Here is a 23,733-nt window from a genome sequence, read left to right as displayed (position 1 = left end):
TTTTTCTATTAGTACCTATGCATGTCGATGATATAAAATTGAATAGAGACATATTTTAAACATTGCTTTAAAATACATAATCTAATAGATGATAAATCCTGTAAAATATAATTTACAAGAGGTTTTTATGGCATGCATAAAAGTGACATCCTAAAATACCAAAAGTAAGAACTTATGTTTTTTCATAGAGAAGTCCACACTGAAATCTGTATCTGGGTAAATTTTTAAAAAGATTTATGAGGAAGAAAATACGAAGGTGTTAACTTCAAAACAAATACTATTTATTGCAACATTTCTAGCATGTAACAACCAATGAACTCCATGACAAGACATGACACTCAATTTTTCATGTTTCCTCATAATTCATAGAGTTAGAAAAATGGTTGATTTTTTTATAGCAAATATGAGTGGAAGGAAGAAATATTTACTTAGCTGAATTCTCAAGACAAGCAACAAAAATTGACACAGAAACCAAAAACTAAAAAATAACTCGCTAAGGATGAATTCTAGTTTGAACACTATCATTTTGAAAGAAGAAAATATCAAATAATGTTCCTCTGGGAAAAAAAATTATTATCATTTTCAGGAAAATTCCAAAATAGCAAAGAGATGCATCAACCAATCCTCAGATTGTTGACTGCAGATGATGATGATGAACTTCTAACTGTACCCAAATGACCAGGCACATAGCCAGGGGTAGATGAGTGGTTTTGGAGACACTAAATCCCTCCCCAACTGAAACATCTTCCTTTGTGGTAACTACTAAGGATATATCTGACTAGCCCAGAAACCCTTCTTCTGATACTCCATTTTTCGATATGTATGTGGTAACATTTTATAATGCCTGCAAATAACTAACGATGAATTTAACTTTCAGCACTATGCAAACAAAATATATTTTGGATCTAATGAAATGCACGCTTTTCTGAGGTGTGTCAATTTACAGCAAAACATCATTTTGGCAAACTACATACCATCCAAGCACTCCACAAAGCCACTACCTGGCAACGTTCCTGACTGGCCAAAAAGGCTTTCCATGCCATTACTATTATTATTATTAAAGTATTCTACCAATTAAGATAGGATTCCATGGAGTACTTAGGAAGCATTCTGAGAGCCTCCCTTCCTTCAAGCACTTTGCTCTTCAGTTCACTACATACCATATATTCTACAAATTGCATTTAAATATCAGAAGTTTGACAAAGGCTGCTACAGAGATCCTGACGTGTTCATTACAGCTAGAATACTTATGAATAAAGGGCAAATAAATACTGTGATGGAAGTTAGAAAACATTTATTAAATGATGATACACCTTGAAAAAGCATTAGTTAAGCAAGAGCACTGAATCGTTAATTTTTTATAAACATAATTTCTAGGATAAAACGTCCCATGAACTTCACGACAAGACAATAGTCAATTTTTCATTCTTCCTAATAATTCGTATTAATAAGCCATAAAAATGTAATAATACACATGCCATAAAAACCTCTTGTTAATTTATTATTGAGTAATTTCTAACATGTAACATCAATTCCATGTGACATTAATTCCCTGTAACCTTATATGTATAGCTCTTTCACATTAGAGGCTGGAAACTATAAAAGGAAAACTTTTTTCAGCTAAATACATATGGGATTTGAGCTGCTCAGTCACACTTAGACCTCCCTAAGTAACTGTGTATGGTTTAAGTCAAAGAAAATAATACTGAAGCAAAAGTACTCACGGGACATGATGGGCTCAATAGGTGGAGGAGGATTTTGAAGGATTGTATCAGGAATCTGAAAAGAATAAGCAAGTATTTATCCCACCATTATATTCATTGGAGGGTCTGACATTCACACATCAGTCTGGACATATTAATAAATGCATAGCAAAAACTCTAATAATATCCATACTTACTTAAGAATTCCTTCCATATTTGAAGTGATTATCTCACCACAGTCAAAACTCACATTGTTTACAATCCAAACAAGGCAAATTATTTCGGAAACCCATCGAAGGGAAAAATATGGGATTGGAGCGTTCAAATAAATTTTATAAATATAAGTTCCCCCAAGCCAACCTAGCATTGTATATGTTGAGAAAATTTCAATACAAAAAATGATAGTGGATGATGAGGACTTAACTCACCAAAAATAAACTAAAAACTTTGAGTTCTAGATGTGAACCTATGCATGTCTTCCCTCCAAAATGTTACAGCCCGAGAATGTACCTTCAACCTATTAATTGAAAATTGAATATGGTATCAAGGTGTTGCAACTGTCATGGAATTTCAACAATTGATACGTAAAAGTCAAAAAAATAGTTTTCAAAAGGGTTTTCACCATATTAGTCCCTCTGCATGGCAAAATGTTTTTCTATTGTTGCAGCTAGAGTCAAGTCACTTCAAGATGAAAATATTGGAAAAATAGACCAAGGAGGTGTAAAACCCCAAAAAAAAACACTTGAAAATTCAAGTAACTCCAAAAGCCACCATAAGAAAGTAGGCATGTACCAAGTTAGTCACATAATTTGAGTCTTCATAAAAGAACTGACATTTTGCAGACCTGTCAGCCATATGCCTACGCAGCTAAATGCATGAAGTCCTCATAGCTCTAATGAAATTTTTTAAGCTTACAGAGAAATTGAAATTTCACGGAATAAAACTTCCATCCCTCTCAGCAGAACAAATGATTGACCTTGTCATTATATCTCTACACCCAACAGATTTAAACCTACAAAATTGTGAGTAAATAACATTGAAATATCAAAATAAACCAAAGAGGAACTTAGGTGAAACATGCCAGCAACACAGAACACACCTGTTTTCCCATGTTGCAATATTCTCTTTCAGAAATGATACAGAATACATAAGGCATTAAAAAATTATTAAGTTCATAGGACTTAGCAGGGTGAAGGATAAGTACATAATGGAGAGATTCCCTCAATGGTTCACTAAATTGAATCAATATCAATCACAACAATTGCATTCAGCTCATGCACATCAATTGGAAGCCCCAAGTAGAAGTCTGAATTCAGATTCCGGATATTTATGTAAATACTAAATACTGTAACCCTAATTCCATTTCCATATTGGATAGGTTATACATGACAACAAAGCTCATCACCACTAACACTAGAGGCAAGAATGCCCACCAGCTACTACTGGTTGGAGGCCACCCAAGAAGTATCATTCCTGACACATCTATCATTACTACTACTCATGTTCTATACTAAAAAGCTTCAGATGAAGACCATCTAAAAGCATGGTACTCATAATGCGGATTCTTTTTCCATAAAATAAATTTAACATCAAAGCCTAATAAAAATTACGTGTTTTTACCCAGGCGATGTTTGATTATTTCATTGAAAATAACTGTAAAAAGGAAAGATACAAACAATGAATAAGGTTACATTACATAAGTTTGTGAAGAACCAATAAAGAGAAGATGCTAACTATTCCACCAGGTATAAGCTGAATGTGTCAAGAAAACTAGAGATGGACAGAAACCTCTTGAATACATTCCTGAAGTAGACTTCTTTACGAGACATAACTTTTCAGTTTTTTTTTCAAAACACTTTTCCAATACCGAAGCCATAAACTATTGGCATTCAATCTTGATTTACTGAGCCCAGTGCCTTCTTAACTTTTGTTTGGAAAGAGATTGCTTTTCCATCCTTTGTCTAAAAATATTGAATTCCATCGTATTTAAGAATGACACAATAAAAATTACTAAGGCCGAGTATATGAGGCACTGAAATATATTAGCAGCATTAAACTTATTTGAGAACTAATTTAATTTAACCGGTTCCTCTCGGACTAAGTTTTTTAATGGATTCTGGCCATACTTAACACATATTTGTACCTGCTTATTAGCTTTGGCCATTTCCATCAGTGTTACCTAATATAAATTTCAATACTTTTTTTCCCTACAAAAGCAAGGCAGCTCATTCACAGTCATTTACATTTTAAGAATTTTCTTCCATCAAAAGGAATCGTTTAATGTTCCAAAACTAATACTAAGTCCTAAAGGAACTGTTTTATATTAACATAGTAGAAACTCACTGTTAGTTATACTATAAAACATTGAATTAAACTAAATCTATGGTTATATTGGGCAAAAAAATGAACCACTTGGGCCTAGATTAGGGGCACCACTCTCAAAAGCTCTGTCAGAGGTCTCAATTTTTCATGCTGCACCCCCTGTGTCTTTGGTGGCAAAATCATAGCAGCTCCAATTAAAGGGCTTACTGAATGGTCAGAAAATCACCCTGTCTGAGCGTTAATGCTCAAAAATTACCTTAGTGAATAGGACTTGGTGAAGAGGACATGGGCAAAATTTTGGAAACATAAACAGTTTTTTCACAAAGAAATTATCTCAAATAACTCAATACAAACACTTGTGATTTAGACCCTTCTAAAAAAGTATGTAATTCATCTATTTTCGATTACAGATAGTACTAATTAATTTATACGAGAATTAATTCACTATAGAATTCCCATTGGTTGTGATATATTTACAATGCTCGAAGGTGAAAGATTTTAGATGAAAACAATCTTTAAAATAAGATAGCCTTTGAATATAATGGGATTTAGACTTCATTGCATGTATTCAGGGAAAAATATCAACCGAGAGACCCTTTACTTGGTAGCTGAATCATAATATCAATTTAGAGGAAGTTTTCAATAGGGATGGACGGATCCAGGATATTTTTCGGATCGAATCCTTGATTTTCGGACCCGGATCTTTCGGATTGGATATTTTCGGATTCAAATGAATTTTCAAATTCCTGACGTTGAGATTCCCCCGATGATTGTTCAATTTCTTGGGAAGAGTCACACTATGTGCCAGTCGTATTTTGCCTTTTTTATTTTCCACTGCTGAAATTCTCCTACCTAACCTCTGCGAGAGCTTTCAAACAAAACAGTTCATGAGTAGGACAAGAATCGCATGCGACGATGCATTCGAAGATAGAACTGGAACTCTTTCCACCCTAATGGGGCGTTGCATTCACTGAAGCTATTATTTAAAATTTCGGATCCAGATCCGATGTCTTCCGTGACTTTGGATCCGATGTATTTGATGAAGGGCAATATCTGCGGATATTATATTTGGATCCGAGGTATCCGATCCGACCATCCCTAGTTTTCAACAGTAGCTGTCACTAGAAATAATTGTATATTTTCTTGTAAGGATAATTTTATGCCTTACAATTCCTTCGAATAGTTTATCTGGTTTTCTGATTCCAGAAGCCAACTTCAAGTCAGCGGTTATGACCCACATGATTTTCCAAATGCCTTGAATCGAACTTTCTCTTACAATGAGCTCCAAGATAGGAGGGAGAGACCTGAGAAATCTGACGTCCTAACTATGATTTCAACTTTTTAGAATAAGCCACAAAGCCCCTAATCATAATTTTTATTATTATACTCATCCAACGGCAATTATGTATTCCCATTTTTTTATTCACGTGCTATTATTAAGTTTAGCAATTTCAGTTTAAGAGGCATATGAAGCCACTCATGATATCATGAAGGTTCATTTATTGCCAATTCTCAATGCACCGCACGCGTGTCGTTAATCGATGTATTGAAAATTATTAGTGTTTCCTCAAGAAAGCAAGAAAACTATAAAGAGATGATGCAATCACTTGACGAAAACAAAAGCTGACATATATGCTCTGTACTGTACTTCACACAACCTCATCCAACCAGCATCAAAGGCTTTCTCGAATTGACTGATTATGTTTAATGAATTTAATGATAATAATAATGAGGACTCTTCGTTGCATGTTGCAATTTCGGTGGTTTCATAAGCATCTTAAACTGATGGCCACATGCTAACGTCCACTGCAGTGTTATAGAAGACACAATGACTTTCATTTAATAAAACCGGTCATGATCAATTGCAAACATATGTTCAACTCAACCAATGGTCAAACATTAAAATATGCTTAACATATTTCCTTAAAAAATAATTCATGATTACAAAATAGTAAACATTTAGGAAAACCTTTCTCATGGTATAAATTTAATCCAGAATTGGCTGAACTAATGACAATTGTTATCCACATTGACATGAAAATGATCTGATAAATATGTAAAATAATCGGTAGGTCACTCCAAATTCCTTAAGATATTTTTCTTCATGAGCTATTATAAAGCTTAACAAAATTTAATGATATTCTCAAAATTTAATTAAATAATTTTCACCTTTCCTCTAGAATAAGGTACTTTATGATATATATGGTACTCAGTTATTACAATAACTTTCAATCAATACAATGCATGCAACCTTTCTACCTCACGCAATGAGAAATATTAATTACTTCAATCTTCTGATGACCTAGTTAACTGTTACTAACTGTGTATATAGAAATTTAGCAAAGGTCATGTTTAAAAAGTGTGTGTTACATTTTTACAGAGTCTGTTCTAAAATAAATAATTCATTTCATTCATCCATGATAAAACACCCCGTAATATTTGTTCTTTTATAAATGGGAAGAAAAAGAAATGAGGCTTATCTGATTTACTCATCAAGAGGAAAAATTCCCTCAAGCCAAGAACCACAAGAACCAGATGAATTAACAAATACAGAAAAGTTAAGCAGCTGATAATATATTGCATTAAAAATCATTGTACTGAATAGCCAGAAGAATGTTTTGAAGGCAGGAAACAACACAAGAAATTGAATGAGGAGTAAGGTATCATTTATAGGTCATTTAACTGCATTTGCAAGATATGACTGTCAAAGTTCTATCACAATTCACAAAATTTTAATTCAATCCTAATGATAAATGGACCATAAATGTTTATGCAGCCTTCCAACTTATATTCCTTGAATAAATGTAAAAAGACAACATAAACTCATGAAAAGAGAGTGGCAATTACAGCATTTTATTATTTTAAACTCATGATATAATGGCTTAATGAGGAAGACATATTTCTTTACTCTAACTTATCTTTCCCTATACTTCCATACAGTGACTACAAAGACACTTCCGCAATCCATAAAATAGTGCCGCAAATATCTGTCAGTCCCTATTTTAAACCATTGTGTAAAAACTTCATGTGATCCAATAAATAATAATAATTAAAATGCAAGTCAAAAGAATGGGAACTCGGCGTGGAACTCAGTACAAAACTCTTTCAAGGAGATCACCATTTCTATACACAAAATAGAATGTTTACACAGTAGCGAATAAAGCTCATGGGTAAATTTACAGGTATTATGGAACAATATGTACCTAACCAGAGAACGCAAAACCCACTACAGGAGTAAATCTTCCACACAAACAGCCCAAAATTTATAGCCACAGAAGCTTGCATACAGCTTCATTCAATAGTATATACATATGATTTTGCCAGCATTTTTTTAGAATGGTAATTGTAGCTCGTATTGAAATATAGCAAGAATACAATGAAATACCTTTCCCATAAAGGATTGTTCTTTGGAACAAAGATTGTGCAAAAGCAAAATGGTAACATAAACCACCTACTTACAAGAAAAAAATCCTTACAATACAAGCATATTCCAAGAATAAAACTCAACTTCCAATTTCTACGCTGCTTCTCTCTGTCACAACATGTCTAATTACGTATTATAACTAAATATTAAGGTAATCTGATGACATTGTCCGCTGCCTGGATTTGCTTATGCAATTCATGTACTCAGACCCAATTGATGTTCTTAGAATAGAAGGCAGTAAAATAACACATTGAACACCATGAAAGAATGATTTGGTATGAGAATAACAGCAATCAACTCAACTCCCTTGGCCATATAAAGTGAGTTTGGTTAGACTCTAGGAAAATTCTTGACTAAAACCTTTATCTTTACGTCAAGAGGTGCCAGTTACCTGTACCCATGACCTTAGCCACTCCATTGGAAGCCAGACAAATTTATCGCCACAATTTTTATTATATTAAACTCTCATTATAGAGAAATCGACCTCATTGTTGAGAAAATTAAGAAGAAAAATAAAACATCACATAATTTTAGAATTGTGTTAAGATTTTTTGACTGTAAGAAAAGGAAATCTTCCATTTGTATACTTTGAGTGGCTGCCAGTGACACATAATATGTCTCTAATGAAGGACAGGCACTGATTTTTGCATTCAACTCATGTACAATTGGCTTTCCCACAATCTTGTTATTTTTATTTAATGTGATAGAGTTTAAAATATGAAGAAACTCATAGTTTACCATTTCCAATCCGTCAACAACTAACTAACTGACCACCACCGCAATTCCCAAAGAAAAAAAATCAATAGTCTTAACCCTTTCGTAGATAAGTTAATGATGTCAAAAACTTCTGTTAAGTGGCTCTGGTAGTCTTTGGCCAAGCAAATAGGATTCACACCATTTTTTGTTGCCTAAACTTTTTTGAGCGGTTCAATCTTTAAAAGCAGTTTTCCCAATTTGAGGTAATGAATCGGAATTTCAATCGCAATGCTAACTCACGCAAAGTGAGTGACAACATTCACATTTTATTATTCCAAACTTATGAGTAAATGGCATAAAGAGGGAGACATTTTTTCATTGTAAATTTTCTTTCCCTTCAATCGATCATATTCAGTTAGTGAGTTGGGATATTACACATGAGTAGCATTGAGCTTCAGTCAAAGTCAATAGCCAAATATTCAGAGTATATTAGGAAACTGAAATGATATATTACAACAATACCATCAGTCATGACATTTAATTAGTGTGGCTTGCAATTTGACAAGGAATTCTGTCTTTAAATAATTACCTTGCCCTTGAGTGGCTTAATTCATTCACTTTACTTCCCCTTAGGACATCTTATATACTTTATCCCAGAAGACAGTTATGTTTTTCTCAGTGAAGAGAATTACAGTTAAATATTGCCTAAGCATTGATTAGAAAATCTCTACATGCACCAAATGAACTCAGATTGATCGGAATTCAAACCAAACTGAAAATCCTTAATTAGAACACCAATGGAGATGGACAACTTAACCTAGGCTTCTCACCTAGTTAGGTTACAAGCCTATGTAGAATTTGGAATGTTACACACATAATGTTTACTTAGTTATTTTCAACACTTTTGAAAACAGCACTATTCGGCCTTTAATTTGGGGTTTATGATGACATTTAACAATCAAATGTGCACAAACATCCATGCCCTAGATAATGGTAACTTACAAAGGCGGGACTCGAACCCGCGACCTCCGGTTTGGCAGGCGAGGACTTGATCCTGCCACCACCGAGGCCAGCTTACACAGATAGAATGGATTTATCTCATCTGAATAAAAAAGAATTGATGAGTTCTTACCAATGAGATTGTAGATAAAATTGGAGGAGGACTGGCAACCTTTCTGCTTCTGGCCTGAGGCATCAGGTTGAAATTGAATTTAGATTCATTGGGTTCTTTGCGAGGTGTAGCAATGGCAGTGAGTGGAGTCATCACTTGTCTCATTTCCTAGAAAGTAAACATAGTAATGAATATTAAAAACACAATATTAGATATGCATTGACAAACTTGCCACATAGAATACAGGCAAAAGTTACAAGTCCATTATGAATTCAAAATGATAGTTCACAAGTTACTTTGATTTAAGACCAAGAAATTTTCCTTCCCTTAGTAATGAAAAGGCCAAAATAAATATTAGTAGGTAAAAAAATATGATGCAGTTGGTATGTTTCAAATACCCAAACAAACAGCAGTCATAGGCTTTCTTAACTCCAAAGTCATATCTTTTATGGTTGATGCAGCCATTTTAATTATGAAAACTTCATAAAAATATGTGAAAATTTCTCATGAAATTGATACAGCATTCAAAATGAGCTGAGCAACTCCCAAAAAATACAAATATATCACAATCACCTTTTCAATAAATTAAAAAAAACCTAACTTTGAACAAGACTATTTCTTCAAAACATAAAAACCTTATTGGAGAGATATAAAATACTGTTCAAGTTGTGCCGAATTATTTAAAATTTCCCAGGAATTTTTAAAAATTTCAAGCTGACTTACAAAATTAAGAGCCAATCGAAAAGCATTCATATAACAAATATAAACATGCAATATCATAACATACACTAAGTTGTCACCAGCTGAGGTATGTGTTGATTGCGGCAGAAGTAAATTTACACAATACATACTACAGCTTTGATTAATTATTTCCCCACACTAATTGTTTCTTCTACCAGACGCAAATCCCGCATCAGCACTCACTGTTTTATTCTGCCTTTACTACAAAATTTACTGTATATACAATAAGATTACTTCCAGGGAAGTCTCAGTATCTACTCCTCCTTCAGCTCACTTCTAATTAATAATCTCAGCCTCCTCCATATTTCAGTTATATTTCCTCCATGTAGAAGTTCCCTTTTATCATCTGTCATACTCTTGACCCACTAAATTACATCCTTTGTTCCAAGTCCTCCTTCCTCCAACAAGCACAATTTAAACATCTTGAATGCCTACCACCTATTCCTCCCTATATCAGTTACAAAAGCACCATGAAGTACACCATGCATATTGGGTAGCCTAAATGCCCTCTTTACACTCTCTCGTTCAGTTCCCATCCATTTTCTACTGGTACAGAATGGTGGGAGCGATGCCATTCTCATCCCAAAATCTTAACCACAGAGACCAAAATTGTATGTTTATCAAGGCGATCAAATCCGTAAAGGGCAATAGCAACGTTTAACATTAAATAGAATGAGAGCAGTGATAATTTAAGCATTTGAAGGTAACCAATGGATCATGGGTGGAGATGTCCAAAATGACCATGTGATCCATAAAATAATTGATCTGAGCTATTATTTCCACACCCTCTGAAAAACTATAGATAGAACAATCCATCAAAGCATCAAAAACATGATCACATGGTTCTCGCAATTAGTGCAGAATTAACCTGGTCTGTAACCATGATTTGTCAAATTCTCTGTTTAGTGTTTCCTACATGAAGTACTGAGAGAAAGTGACGAACTGACAGGCATTATGAGGGAGGGCAAAGCCCATTCCAGGCCGCAATGCTGAAGAAGTAAAGCCAAGAAACACGTTGTTTTACAAACCTTAAGTATATGTTCTACTTCAGCGGTCCCATTGCCAGAAGCTGTGTGGCCACCAGAGACACTAGTAGCAACGGGAGGAGGTGGTAACTGTGTGAAGAGAGGAAATAAAAACTTTGAATTTAGACCAAAATCAGACCGGCAGGTAAATTCAAACAATTTTCAATTTAAAAAAAAACGCCTTGACTCAAGAAAAGCTTGCACAAGCAGAGCTATAAAAATGGATTAAAAAGGATTTACAGCACTGCTTTATAGGAAATTAATGTACAAAATATACATTTCAATCATTTTTTTTCAAAGCTGTATTAACTAAAGCACCTAGAAGTCACTTCATTCATATTCATGGAAAATAGTATCTCATTAAAGTAAGATCCAGCTGGCACGCAAAGATAACAAGAAATGACAAATTAGCTTCACGTGCCTCCAATTAAAATGCACAAGTTTGGTTAGAAATACAGTCCAAATTGTCAAGTTATAAATGATTGTTTAAACAAATAGCACAGTTAGTAAGACATTGGATCAATTTCAGGAATGAAGAAACATAAATTCTATGCTAATTAGTAGGGACATGTTTCGCTGTTGCAAAAAATATATCATCGGTGAAATTGAGCCATAACAAAAAAGTAATAAATTATTAACTGGCAGCCAAATAACTCTGGATTGAGGCTCTAAGAATTCACCAAGAATTATTAGGAAAGTGTGAGCTATATCACCTGCAATCGCCATTTTGACATGTAAATTACCACAAAAAAATGTTATCTTTGATGTGATAAAGCCACACAATTGATTCTCCATGACCACCAGAAAAAAAGGCAAAACTGCAAATCCATCATATCTAGGAAGGAATGACATACCTAATGAAATACTCACATTCACATGCATTTCATGTACAAGAATTAATTATCAACACTGAATCATGGGCGCCGACTTATAAAAAATATTGGGGGGGCCCATATCGGAGGTCTTGCCCCGGGAAGAGGTTAAATTCAAAGTGTGTCGCAGCACCGAAACACTACCATGATTCACACCACTTGATTCAGTTAACCTGCTTAACCTTATAATTATTTTTTTCAACACACATTGTTGAATTTATTTAAAAGGTAACTATCGTCAAACATGGGAAATAAAAATTACCAATATATTTTTGTGATTTCACAAAGCATAATATAACTTAATTATTTTCTTGAATTATTGAGGGGGCTCCGCCCCCCCCAAACGAATCTTTGAGGGGGCTCGGGCCCCCTCAGGCCCCATGGAGTCGGCGCCACTGCACTGAATGATAGTACTCACACATTAAGAAATATAAATTGGTAGTGGAATTATGGTGAACTAGTGAATTTCCAGCATGTTTCACAACATAAATCACAAACAATACTAAAATAAATTATTTACAATGGACTCATTCTCATCCCTCATGATTATTATGGTTCATGAATTTACAATTTTGTTTCATTCTAAGTGAAACCATAAATTAATGGTGTTAACCCTTCAGCTACATATCGGACGGTTATTGTATGTATTTAGCAGAAGCTCAATCTCTCTATACCCATGATTCCTGTTTGGTGAACATATTTGTTTAGATGGTTTTGTACATCCTGCCCGACCTTTAACTTTACATATTGCTTTTATAGTGGCAGAAATATATTTTCAATGATAAATGGCAGCTTTTTCAAGAACAACACATTTGCATTCCCAATAATGCTCCACCCATTTAAAATACTTTTTTGAGTAGATAATCAATATTAATTGCTCTGATGAACAGTAAAAAAATAATTCTAAGTCACTTAAATGGAGAGGGTATACAGCAGAGCCTTAATCTTATTTTTAAGCATCCTAAAACAAAATCAAGGGCAATGTCATACTGTCCAAAATAACTCACATCTGGAACACATTAGCTTTTTCCAAAATTTTGCAATATCTACATACATTTGAACCACATAATGTAGGAAACTCTCAAATCAAATTATGGCTATCATCTAGATTTCTGAATCACCCAAAGAAATATAAAAATGATCATGAGTTCAACTGGAATATTACAATAATTTTTCATCAGGTCAATCTGAAAAATTACCTCTAAAAACACTGGGAGCCAATGAATTTGCCTTGTATTGATGAGTGATTCAGAATTTTTAGGAATTCCAATCTCAATTAATTCTGACTGATTCAAATGATGCCATATCCATCTCATCCAAAACATATATACAGCTAATCCTCACGCCTCATTCAAGATCAGGTATGATAGAAAAAACTTGAGAAAGGACCCACTTCCCACAAACATTTATCATCTATCAACAGGAAAATTGATAGTAACTGCTTTATGTCAGAACATATCACAGGAAGAGTGACTTTACCCCAAAAAGCAACATTTTTGTCACAAATTTCAGGTTATATATTTAAAAAACCATTATGCATTTCAAACGATTGAAAGATGTTACTTTCCACAGCGAGAATAAGGTGCAAAAATCTAAATGGTGACTATGGCAGTGATATTAAAGTAATCATAACAATTTTACACCTTCTGAAGGACTTGATTTGAATTCTATCACTAGAATTATAGATTTAAGGAATCAAGGGGACTCATCACTACCCTATAGTTATTTTCTCAGGCTCTGAGCAGCAGGGCCAAGGGAAACTGGAGAGGAATAGGCCCAAATTAGGAAGGATGTAAAGAATGATGAACACTCACCTGTGGTTCCACATTAAGGCGTGGAAGGCCCCTTCCGCTCTGGTTCATCCTCGACCCTGGAACGCTTGGGTGAGGATTTAAGGAAGAGCTGCTGGGGGGATTGCTGGGCGAGAGCTTCGATGCACCATTGGCTATGGGAGCACCATTCGGACGTGGGTGGATACCTCTCGAGTTGTACTTGTTTTCTGTGGTGGGTTTAGCGAAGCCACAGGACATTCGGGAAGGCACTGTTTGGCTTTTGCTCTCCATGTGCGGCCTCGGGACCAACGGCCTTTTCGGGGCCGAGAACTCGGACGTTGGTCCCGATGTCGACAACGAGTGGGTGGAGGGGGCGGCCATCTTGGATGCAGGGCTCGGGAGGGGCTGGTCGACGCCAAAGAGGCCCTTGGGCTCGCCCAGCAGGTGCGGCATGACGTGCTCATAGTCGCCAAGCGTGCGCTGGATCTCTTTGGTCATGCTATCGGGTGAGGTCACCTGCAGAAGGAAGTATGCTATTAGATGACATAAGGAAAGTATAGAGTCCATCCACATTGTCACCAAAAAATGCATCACCACAATATCATTACCAATCCAATTAAAAGATATGTACACTTAAGAATCTGCATGGATGAGTAAGAATATTATTTACGGGAGCTGATTTTATGAGAGGTATTGTTTCATGAATTTTGGAGAAAATTTTGAACCAAATCAATGCTGCAATAATCATAGCTCCCCTCCATTCAATAAACCACTTTGCATACTGATGTTCACATGATGAAATAGATTTCATTAATTATTTTTTTCATTAAGGGCAGCAAAAAAGTTATCTCTTTTAATAAAAACATGTGAATTCAAGGAAAATAAGTGGGCCATGCAGTTATCCAATTGAATAATTACCCCATAGACGCATGCATTCAATAATCCACGGCAAAATTTTCACACATAGTTTCAGTAGAGTTGAAAATTTCTTTTAATGCATTGATCAATTCCTGCTTCTTTAGAGATAACTGGCAGCTAAGGAACACCTCACCATGATATACGATGTAGTTTCTACTACTTATCATTGATAAATGAATAGCCATAATAAAACCACACCTGAGTCACAGATCTTCTAGCACAACAAAAGACCTCCCTCGTTGTAAATACAAAATCTCATGGTTCGGTGATAAAAATAAGTGATCTAAACCAAAACAAACGTGCAATTAAAAAGCACAAAATCAAAGTCCTCCAAAAACACAATAAAACATTTTGCGTTAATATTCGACGGCGGCGGGTTACATTTGTAGCCTACGAAACTGACAAGTCGCGGGTTCGCGTCCCGCAGGGATAGATAACCCCAATCTTCGGCATGGATGTTTTTGATAGTCATTTGATATTTGTTATATCCGCCTCCCAATATTAAGACACAATAGTGCTGTTTAAGGGGTTATTCATGCACATTAAATAAAAAATAACCCCACAGTATCTAGCCTATCTCCTATGGAAAAACAATGACCGCACACATCACCTAGGGAAAATAAAATTATACACACTTCGAGCACACACCAATAAAAGTGGAAATGACGCTTAAGCAGCGACAACAAGAACGATATGAAGACTACTGCTATCAAGATATGAAGCTGACTCGCGACGGATTAAGCACTGACGATAACGCATGCAAAATATTCCAAATAAAGACGTCTTTTATCAAAAGATAACTTTCCCGAAAGTGATTGACAGGAGCTTGAATAACCGGCGGCACCAGATAAAAATAAAATGTATGTCACTTACTTGTTAGCTCCTTGATTTTCGAGAATAATAATTTTCTTGACTCATTGTTGCTTGCAGTTTTTCCATGACTACTAGCTTTTGTTGCGATTTGTTACAATTTTTGTCGCGATTTGAACGGTTTTCAGACCCCAATGACACATCTAAAAACTGCAAAAAAAACCGAAATCGCTAAAATGCGCATTCTCGAAAATCAAGGAGCCCTGTATCTACGAATGCACATCCTTCACGGAAAGAAACGAAGGACATTCGCAAAACTCTAAAGCTGGAAAAAGGTGTTGTCACTAACATGACCAATGATCGGAAGGGATAATTGACGGTTAAGGACGACACACTATGAGCATGTGACAACAAAGAGATATTAATGAGAATACAAGCCTAAAAGTTGAGGGAAACTAAAAGCACACATTTAAGAGATGAACGACTTAAAAATAAAATAACTATGACAGGCATAACGAGGAAATTCAACTCCTGAGGAACGCCCCAAATTATGTTCGCAACTAAAATTACAGCACATTAGAAAACGGAAGCTTACGAAGAAACAACAGGTTTCCCAGTAATGAGGAAGGGGAGGGGAGGGTTGTAGTCAATCCTTTCACTTAAGCCACATACGAATCGTTCAATTTTAATATCTATGCACGTCACTAGTGGTCAGCATATTCGAGGAGCGAGAAGTATGAACACATTTCATAATATTTAGATAAATCTCTGATTTATCAACAAACACCTTTCCGCAGTAAAAACGTTTAGCACGTTTGAACACGATATAACAGCAGAGCTGAGTTAGCATACCTCAAAACTGTATTGGTTCCCCTACCCTGCGGCTCCTCATACTCATCTTAGAGAAACCATTGAATTTGCCGCTGGTGGGATACGATTTGTGCCAGGTAATTACGCTAAAACAAATTTCATCACAAATAACAATTCTCCACGAGGATCACCACACTCAAATTCATCACAGGGTGACGACAGACGCACGGTTATTACTTCAGTCCTGAGTTCCGCAAAAATTTTGCAGTTCATACCAGTGAAGAGTTGAAATCACTACCCTACTTCTCTCCTCCTCGTTAAGATCAGCGCAGAAAACAGACATAATGCGACACTGACGAATGAAAACAATCCGTAAGATGTTTGGTCAATTTTCAATATGACGGACGTATCTCAACCGTACCTCACAGAGCAACGCGTGTTTGAGAGGGACTCGTGAGGTAGCTCAAGCTCTGTGACGCCACAGGGTTCGGCAATTCCCCCACAAAGGATCGCAACGGCGAAAGGTAGAGGGAACCGGCAACCGGGCCTTTCACTTACGGAGGGGGGGAAGAAAGGGGGTAAGGGGTGTTCAGGATGCACAGTTGCGAACCCCCCGACCCAGGTGGGCCGAACATCGAGTCCCTACGCTCCCTGAAGGTAACACACACACACATGGAAGACCGTTGCGATCCAGATTATGCGTTCAGGTCGGGTTGACAAGTTCCAATAATATCAATAAATGCATTCCTAAGTATTGATAAAACTTTCAAGGTTACGCAACATATACTTGTTAACATTAGTGATATTTTATCACGTTATTATTATAGCAGTATGCCGATTAAGGTAGGTTTCCTTGGAGTACTTAAGAAGTGATTTGGGAGTCTCCCTTTCCTTCCAGCGCTGCCTACTTCAATTCACTGTAAGGCCTACTCCCTTTCAATCTATCTAAAAATCCTATTCTTTTCCTTCCCCTCCCTCGTTTCCCTAACATTCTACCCTCTGACACCAATTACAACATCCCCTCTCCGCAAAGTATTCGCTCCATCCATACATTCTGTCTCCTCCGTACCTCATTTTATCACGAAGATGTCGAAAAATCAAAATTCATTCAAGAATAGAGCAGAGGGAAGAGAAAGATGAAAAATGCAATGAAATAAAATAACTTCCTCATTCAGCCTTTCCCTCAAAAGTTCTGCTTAAAAAAACGCGAAAGTTGCCGCCCACTTTTCCTAAGTTGGAGACGTCATTAGAGTTTCGGTTCATAAACTCGTCAGGATCGCGTAAAGTCATCAACTTAACAATAGTGGGAGGGTTAAGGACGTCGATATTTCGCCGCGAAAAGTTAAAGAAGTAGGCGGCAAATCGAAAAACAGAAAAGATACACATTTTCTACTTTCAAACTCTATCACAATCAACAGTTAAAGCAAATTGGTGAACGAGTGAATTATCAATAGCGGTGCTCTACCTCATCCGAAATGTCGGTATGAAAAAGAATTGAGGAGACACGGATGAAAAAGAAGATGACTGACGAAGTGAAATGGCACTATCTACGGAATGAAGTCACTAACTGGGACGTTTTTTTCACTACATCCTACGACATCACAAACTAAACACAAGCTGAGTTTAAAAAATCTGAAAGCATAAAAAAAGCGTTCCCGCCACCGTATAAGAGGTAATTGGCGGTGGTGGAGTCATTTGCGAACAAATGTTGTAAATGATTAGAAAATATGAGTTCTGATGAAAAATGGCACCAAGGTCGACTCATACGGCTGAAAAATGTGGGTTACTATTGAAAACAATGAAAATTCGTTAAGTATAATAGCTTCAAAGTTTTAATAATGTCACATATTGAAAGATTATACATTTAAATATTTAAAAAGAGCATAGAAAAATAGTTTGCTCAGGATCGAACCTATGATGATATTAATATTCAATAAAAATATATCTATAGAGAATGATCTCCATGCTAGGTGGGATGGTTATGACTTTTAATGCCTAATGATGTCACTTATTAAATTATAATTTCTTTGAATATTAAAAAAGAGTAGAAAACAAATAGTTTGCTTACGATCGATCATGATCGAAATATGTGTGTTATAACAGGAAACAATAAAAACTCTGATTTATACGTACAATATCCTCTAATTTTACTAATTAATAGTGCAACACATTAAATAATTATAACTCTAAACATTTAGAAAGAATAGCAACAGTTTTCTTAGGATTAGTCTTGATCTAACCCCCTTGATAGTCTCCCATTAGCACATCCCACCGCACTTCGTCGTCTCCCGCGCAACAAGGGGTCCGTGAGCAGAGTGGAGGGAAAGAAGGAAACCAAGCAACCATCTTGGCAGCTAAGAAAATGGGGTAAGGGTAATAGGATTGGATGCCTTTGACAGCTAACTTTCGCGACCTCGCATTCCCCTGGCTCGCACCCAAATGAGCAGCGGGATCGTCGCCACGGCGGGCGCGTCTAATAAAAGAAGTGTTTGGAGGAGTCCTCCCTGCTTCTCTCTCCACGCGTGGTGCCGCTCACGCGTGCACACGGGGGAGTGGGGCAGCGGTGCTTGTGGCGGGAACTTCGCACGTTCCCGCGCTCCACTCAGGTGTCCGCGCAACAAAGCGACACCGCCATCCGCGTCCCCAACATTTCGATTAACATCTGATGGCACTCGAGTGCAAACGGATCTTTGGCTCGCAGAGTTTGTTTGGGAAATTTAAATTGGTAAAAATTTTATTTATTTATTTACAGTAAAACTCGCTCGTAAAGAATTTCAGGGGATCATCGCTCTATTTTGCTACAAATGTGATTTAGTCATATCCATGGTAAAGGATTTTCCCATATAAATCTCAGGATTGCCCGCTTACATTACGTAAATCGTCTTTATTTAAGCAACAGAACCGTAACATCTAACCATCGTCCTAACCTTTCCATCAAACGCCTGTTAAGGGAAGGATTTAAAGATAAAAAGTAGAGCTATGTGGTGATGGCCACACGCAAGAACAACAGATGATTAGGTAAGGAACGGTTAAGTTCCTACGAACGAAATTTTTCACTCTGATGTCGATGCAAGCCCTCGTAGTGAGTCTTCGGGAGAGAGAATTTTCAATCAACAAATTCCGATCGTATCGCGGTCAATCTGAATCGACCGTTCGGAATAATATCCGATCGGAATAATTCCGAACAGTGTCAAGCACAACCCCCTTAATAGGGTCAACCTACTCAATGGGACTCGAACCCGTGACCTTTGATTTGGCAGGCGAGGACTTTAACCCGCCGCCACCGAGATTGGCGTGGGTGAAAATTATTTTCATATTCATAGACTTGTATTATCAACGCTCACGGTATCACGGTTTTGTACATATTTTTTCGGCTTGCTACCTGCTCCATCCTCACCCTCTTTCGCCCCATGCTGTTCCCTCTCTTCATCTAACATGCCTAGAAATTCCTTGTTTATTTTCCACTCAACTTATCTCAACTTTCCACTCCCCTCCATGCCCACATCTCAAACACCTCCAGCTTCTCCTCATCCTCCTTCCTCATGATATATGCGAATTCATTAATGCGAAAGGTACTCTAACTTATTCTCACCGCCAATAAAAGACTACATAAAAAAACGTAGAGAGACAGCTCCGACGCTTAATCGCATACATACGTTTAACTTCCGTACACCGTATTCCCCTGTCTTTCATCCCCATTAATGGCAATTACCACACCCCATGCGCTTAGCTTTAACATTCCCCACTTAAACGCCATCGCGGGAGAGTTTGCGGACCCATTACAGTCCTTTCACATATTTTACAGGAAGCACTGGAGGCAGGTGGTATGTTGTACTATCAGGATTAATAACAAGAAAATAATACGGGAGCTTCAAGAACAGAGGGTAAAGGGAATAATCATAGGGATATGATGGAAATTTCATCAGAACTTTAGGAAGAAGTCCCATCGAGAAGGGGCAAGTTCGGTCAGCCATGAACGAAAATACTCCCTATTTACCACACACTCTCAAGCGAACTGAACAGTTTCTTCGCAAGATTTCGCAACTCGGCCGCTATATTTACTCCTCCTACATCCCATCAAGGAATTCTTTCCTTTATATCCTCACGAGAGGGAGAAAAATACTCTCATGGCAAAGAGGACAAAGAAATGTTTTGGAAACATAGGGAGCGATTGCTCAAATCTCAGCGGGCGAGATATACAGGGCAAAATTGCGAACTCAAAGCCTTTCAGGAATAAATTTGGAATTAAATTATTAGCACGCGTGGACGGAAACGCTTGGAGAGGTTCAACGACTAAACATCGACCCACAGTATATTGTACGTAAATTACTTCAAGCTGTTGGCCGCGATAACACAATCTCATCAATCCTTCGTTTCCAAATTTAATCGATAACATTTTGCTGTAACAAGCGTCAAAAAAAAAAAAAAAAAAAAAAACATTCGAATTCACACCTGTATCCGAGAAGTGAAATCTTGGTTCAACATTTCCATCATTATTAAATTTCACGTGTAATAAATATTGACCGTGGATAGAGCGAAGAGAAGCAGGTACAAAAATACGTGATTGATTTTGACGCATTTAACAGTCGTTTCGGTCTATCCAAATCCAATCCTACGCGACGCTTCGCCGTTGAAAGGGGACGACTAATTGTGATCGGGGTAGTTAGGAGAAACACGAAATAGATTCATTGATACCAAAAAATGAAAAACACTCCGCTAGCCGCCTAATAGGGAGCGTATTCCCCTAACGTGAGAAACTGAATAATGTTTTATTCGCAGATACTTGGTTGATTTCCTAATCCATTTCTATCACGCAATAAGCAAGTAGGTTCGAAAAAGCGAATTCTTTTGGCATGTCCGTGGTTGTGGGATGTACATAACTATGGGTGCAACTATCTTCAATGAAAAAATGGTGAATTCTCGGAGAGACTTAAACCCTACCACGCATAAGCATTAGTAACCACGGTAACACCTTCAACTATACAACGTTGAGTCTCTTAATAAGGGACTTAGGGTACGATGGAAACACGCGTTGCGTTCACGGCAACTTTAAAAAAATACAAATTAAAGAGCGTTATTACATTCCCTTTTACTACGTAACTTCACAAATTAGGTCAATACAAATTGCAAACACTTATTATACGTTACTCCGGCGAAAATATTGGGAGCGACGTACACCCGAACGCCATTATTTTCAGTCAAATACTCCCAGGATTCTTTGTTCCGCGTCGTAAACAATTGTATTCCATTATTGTTCGACTCCATCGTTTTTCCCCCATCGTCAAAGAGAGATTGTTACAGCGTGATAAAGTAGCAGAGTAAATCATAGCAAAGTCGACCAAACGGAGTCAGGTATACATAAATTTCTTCACGTTAAAAATAAGCTTTCGCATGAATTCTACTCAGACCCAAGGACGTTCCCTTTTTTTCGAGGTTTTCCCCGACAATACTGCGAAATTCGTGATCCCTAAAATTTTACGGCCCTTCAGAGCGCATTTGTGAAATGCTTCCCAAACGATTTCTCACCAACTGACGCACTGGACGCCCGGTGACCTCAATTTCGACGCGAGACCCCGCTGAGGAATCTATGGATCCATCCTAAGTCGGAAAGCCCTCCAGTGAATCTATGATTAAACGGCAGCAACGGGCGGAAGCATACGAGTTCCCAGTTACTGCGTACAAAAACGACTCGGCGAGTGGGAAGAGTGGCGGATCTTTGACGAAAAGAAAACAAGTGCGCGGAAGAAATAGGAATTCCTGGGGTAACAACTTTGGGAACAGGAAGTGAGCGAGTTTCCCGCGTTCTAAAAAAATTGACGACTTAGGTGCGCCGAAGAGCTTCAATTATTCTCCTTTTACTCGAGCACTTACTTCAATATAGAACACCTCCGTGGATACATGTATTACGAAGAGGATAATTATGTATAATTAATAAAAATAACTATGCTTGTACATTAAATTTCAGCAATTAACAAGTAGGAATAATTTAAATCAGTGAGTCCACCTTACTCATGAGGATAAATGAAAAGCATACAGTCCATGAATAGTACAGGCTCTCAACGTATATGCACGTATTTACATACACCATCAAAAATAGCAAATTGTGCACCTTTCTAAAAATATAACGTTAGGAATTCGATGGAAATCTGGTAAATAACTATGATAATACCCTTCAGGAAGCCTTGAAGAGTACTAGATGCACCAACTCTATTTGCGTTACAATGCAAACTCATTAACATACATTGATTACAATTCTATCGCCCTTTCCAGAGAACAATCTATTGGAAAAAAGGGCGTGAATTGATCTGATGCATGTGTTCACTACACACGGATCCTCATGTCGAATTTGGTACTGCTCTTAATAAATACCAAAGTTCATACGCGCCAAGACACTACTGAGTATTTCAATACAACACTGATTAATTCGGAATTGAGCCGACGGCATTCCAGATCAGGGTAAAATCCTGTTTGGGATTATCCGATAGAAAGTACTCTCATTCAGGGAAAGAGATAGCATTATGGAGGTAAGAGAAACAGGATTAAAAATATGCAAGTGAATGCTATAGTCACATGATAAGCATACATAAAAATGTCCACTGAAGGAATTTAAGAAAGGACCCCCAGCCCTCTAAATGACCGTATTCCACTCCGACAAAATATTACATGGAGCAATTTCACTCGAGAAGAACAACCAACGTCAAACGGGAATGAATAACGAAAAAAATAAACAAACTAGTTTCAACAGACCCTATAATTTCAATAAAAACCACCGAACACAGCCGTGAAATCAGTTTTCACCGGAAAAGGAAAGCGAAATAATACATCAATAGATTAACATTAATATGCAGTTTTATCTCTTAAGGCCATCAACAATGATTCCCACAGAGGTATAGAATTTCTCTCTTCCCAACATGGGATCCAACCACAGCATGGGATCCACAAAACACCCTCCATAACAATCCTAACACGCCCGTCGCGAAATTTCTCACGCGAAAACACTCCAACGGAACTCTCGTCGAGCCAAACAACCCCCCTCAGTCGTGCGAATTTGTCTCCGTGAAAAAAGGAACAAAAATTGATTCATCATACAGAATACCACATTTCGACACTCCTTTTTCACCCGGAACGTCTCGAAATGACTGAATGATCTCCTGACATGCCACAAAGGCAAGAGAATAAATGAAACAAGAATTTAAGAAGCCTTAAATCCTCGAATGTATTACAAATACACTTTTATGTATTTTTGAGCCTTTTCGTACACTCTCGCCGAGCTAAACTCTAATTAACTCCTCGATCTAGATAATTTCTCTTCCCTGAGAGACTAAAGTTGAGTCTAAACATGGGATACCATTACAGCGTTACAGTCTTTCTTTTACACATCTTGAACAACAACTGAATTATCTTACCCCACGTCATAAAATCATGACGCTTAATATCATAAATAAGGAATATAAAAAACCCAGTGACCTCAAAAGGCATTTTTTTAAGCTATACAGAAACTTTTACGTCGAGGAAGACCCCGATTTCGA

The 23,733-nt window shown here is 37.0% G+C and overlaps 1 protein-coding gene across 2 annotated transcripts in view; it reads right to left on the bottom strand.

Moving 5' to 3' along the window:
- Positions 1 to 23,733, bottom strand: part of LOC124162419 (protein PRRC2A-like) — a 189,263-nt gene that overhangs the window by 130,179 nt on the left and 35,351 nt on the right. For both annotated transcript variants that reach the window (XM_046538949.1, XM_046538951.1), the window contains exons 2-5: positions 13,709 to 14,182; positions 11,026 to 11,112; positions 9,278 to 9,424; positions 1,725 to 1,779 (exon numbers count right to left, since the gene is read on the bottom strand). In XM_046538949.1, coding sequence (XP_046394905.1) covers positions 1,725 to 1,779; positions 9,278 to 9,424; positions 11,026 to 11,112; positions 13,709 to 14,182 — 763 coding nt within the window. The remainder of the gene's footprint in view (positions 1 to 1,724; positions 1,780 to 9,277; positions 9,425 to 11,025; positions 11,113 to 13,708; positions 14,183 to 23,733) is intronic.

Source organism: Ischnura elegans, chromosome 7 (assembly GCF_921293095.1).
Source record: "Ischnura elegans chromosome 7, ioIscEleg1.1, whole genome shotgun sequence".
NCBI lineage: Eukaryota > Metazoa > Arthropoda > Insecta > Odonata > Coenagrionidae > Ischnura > Ischnura elegans.
This window is presented reverse-complemented; position numbering and strand designations above follow the sequence as displayed.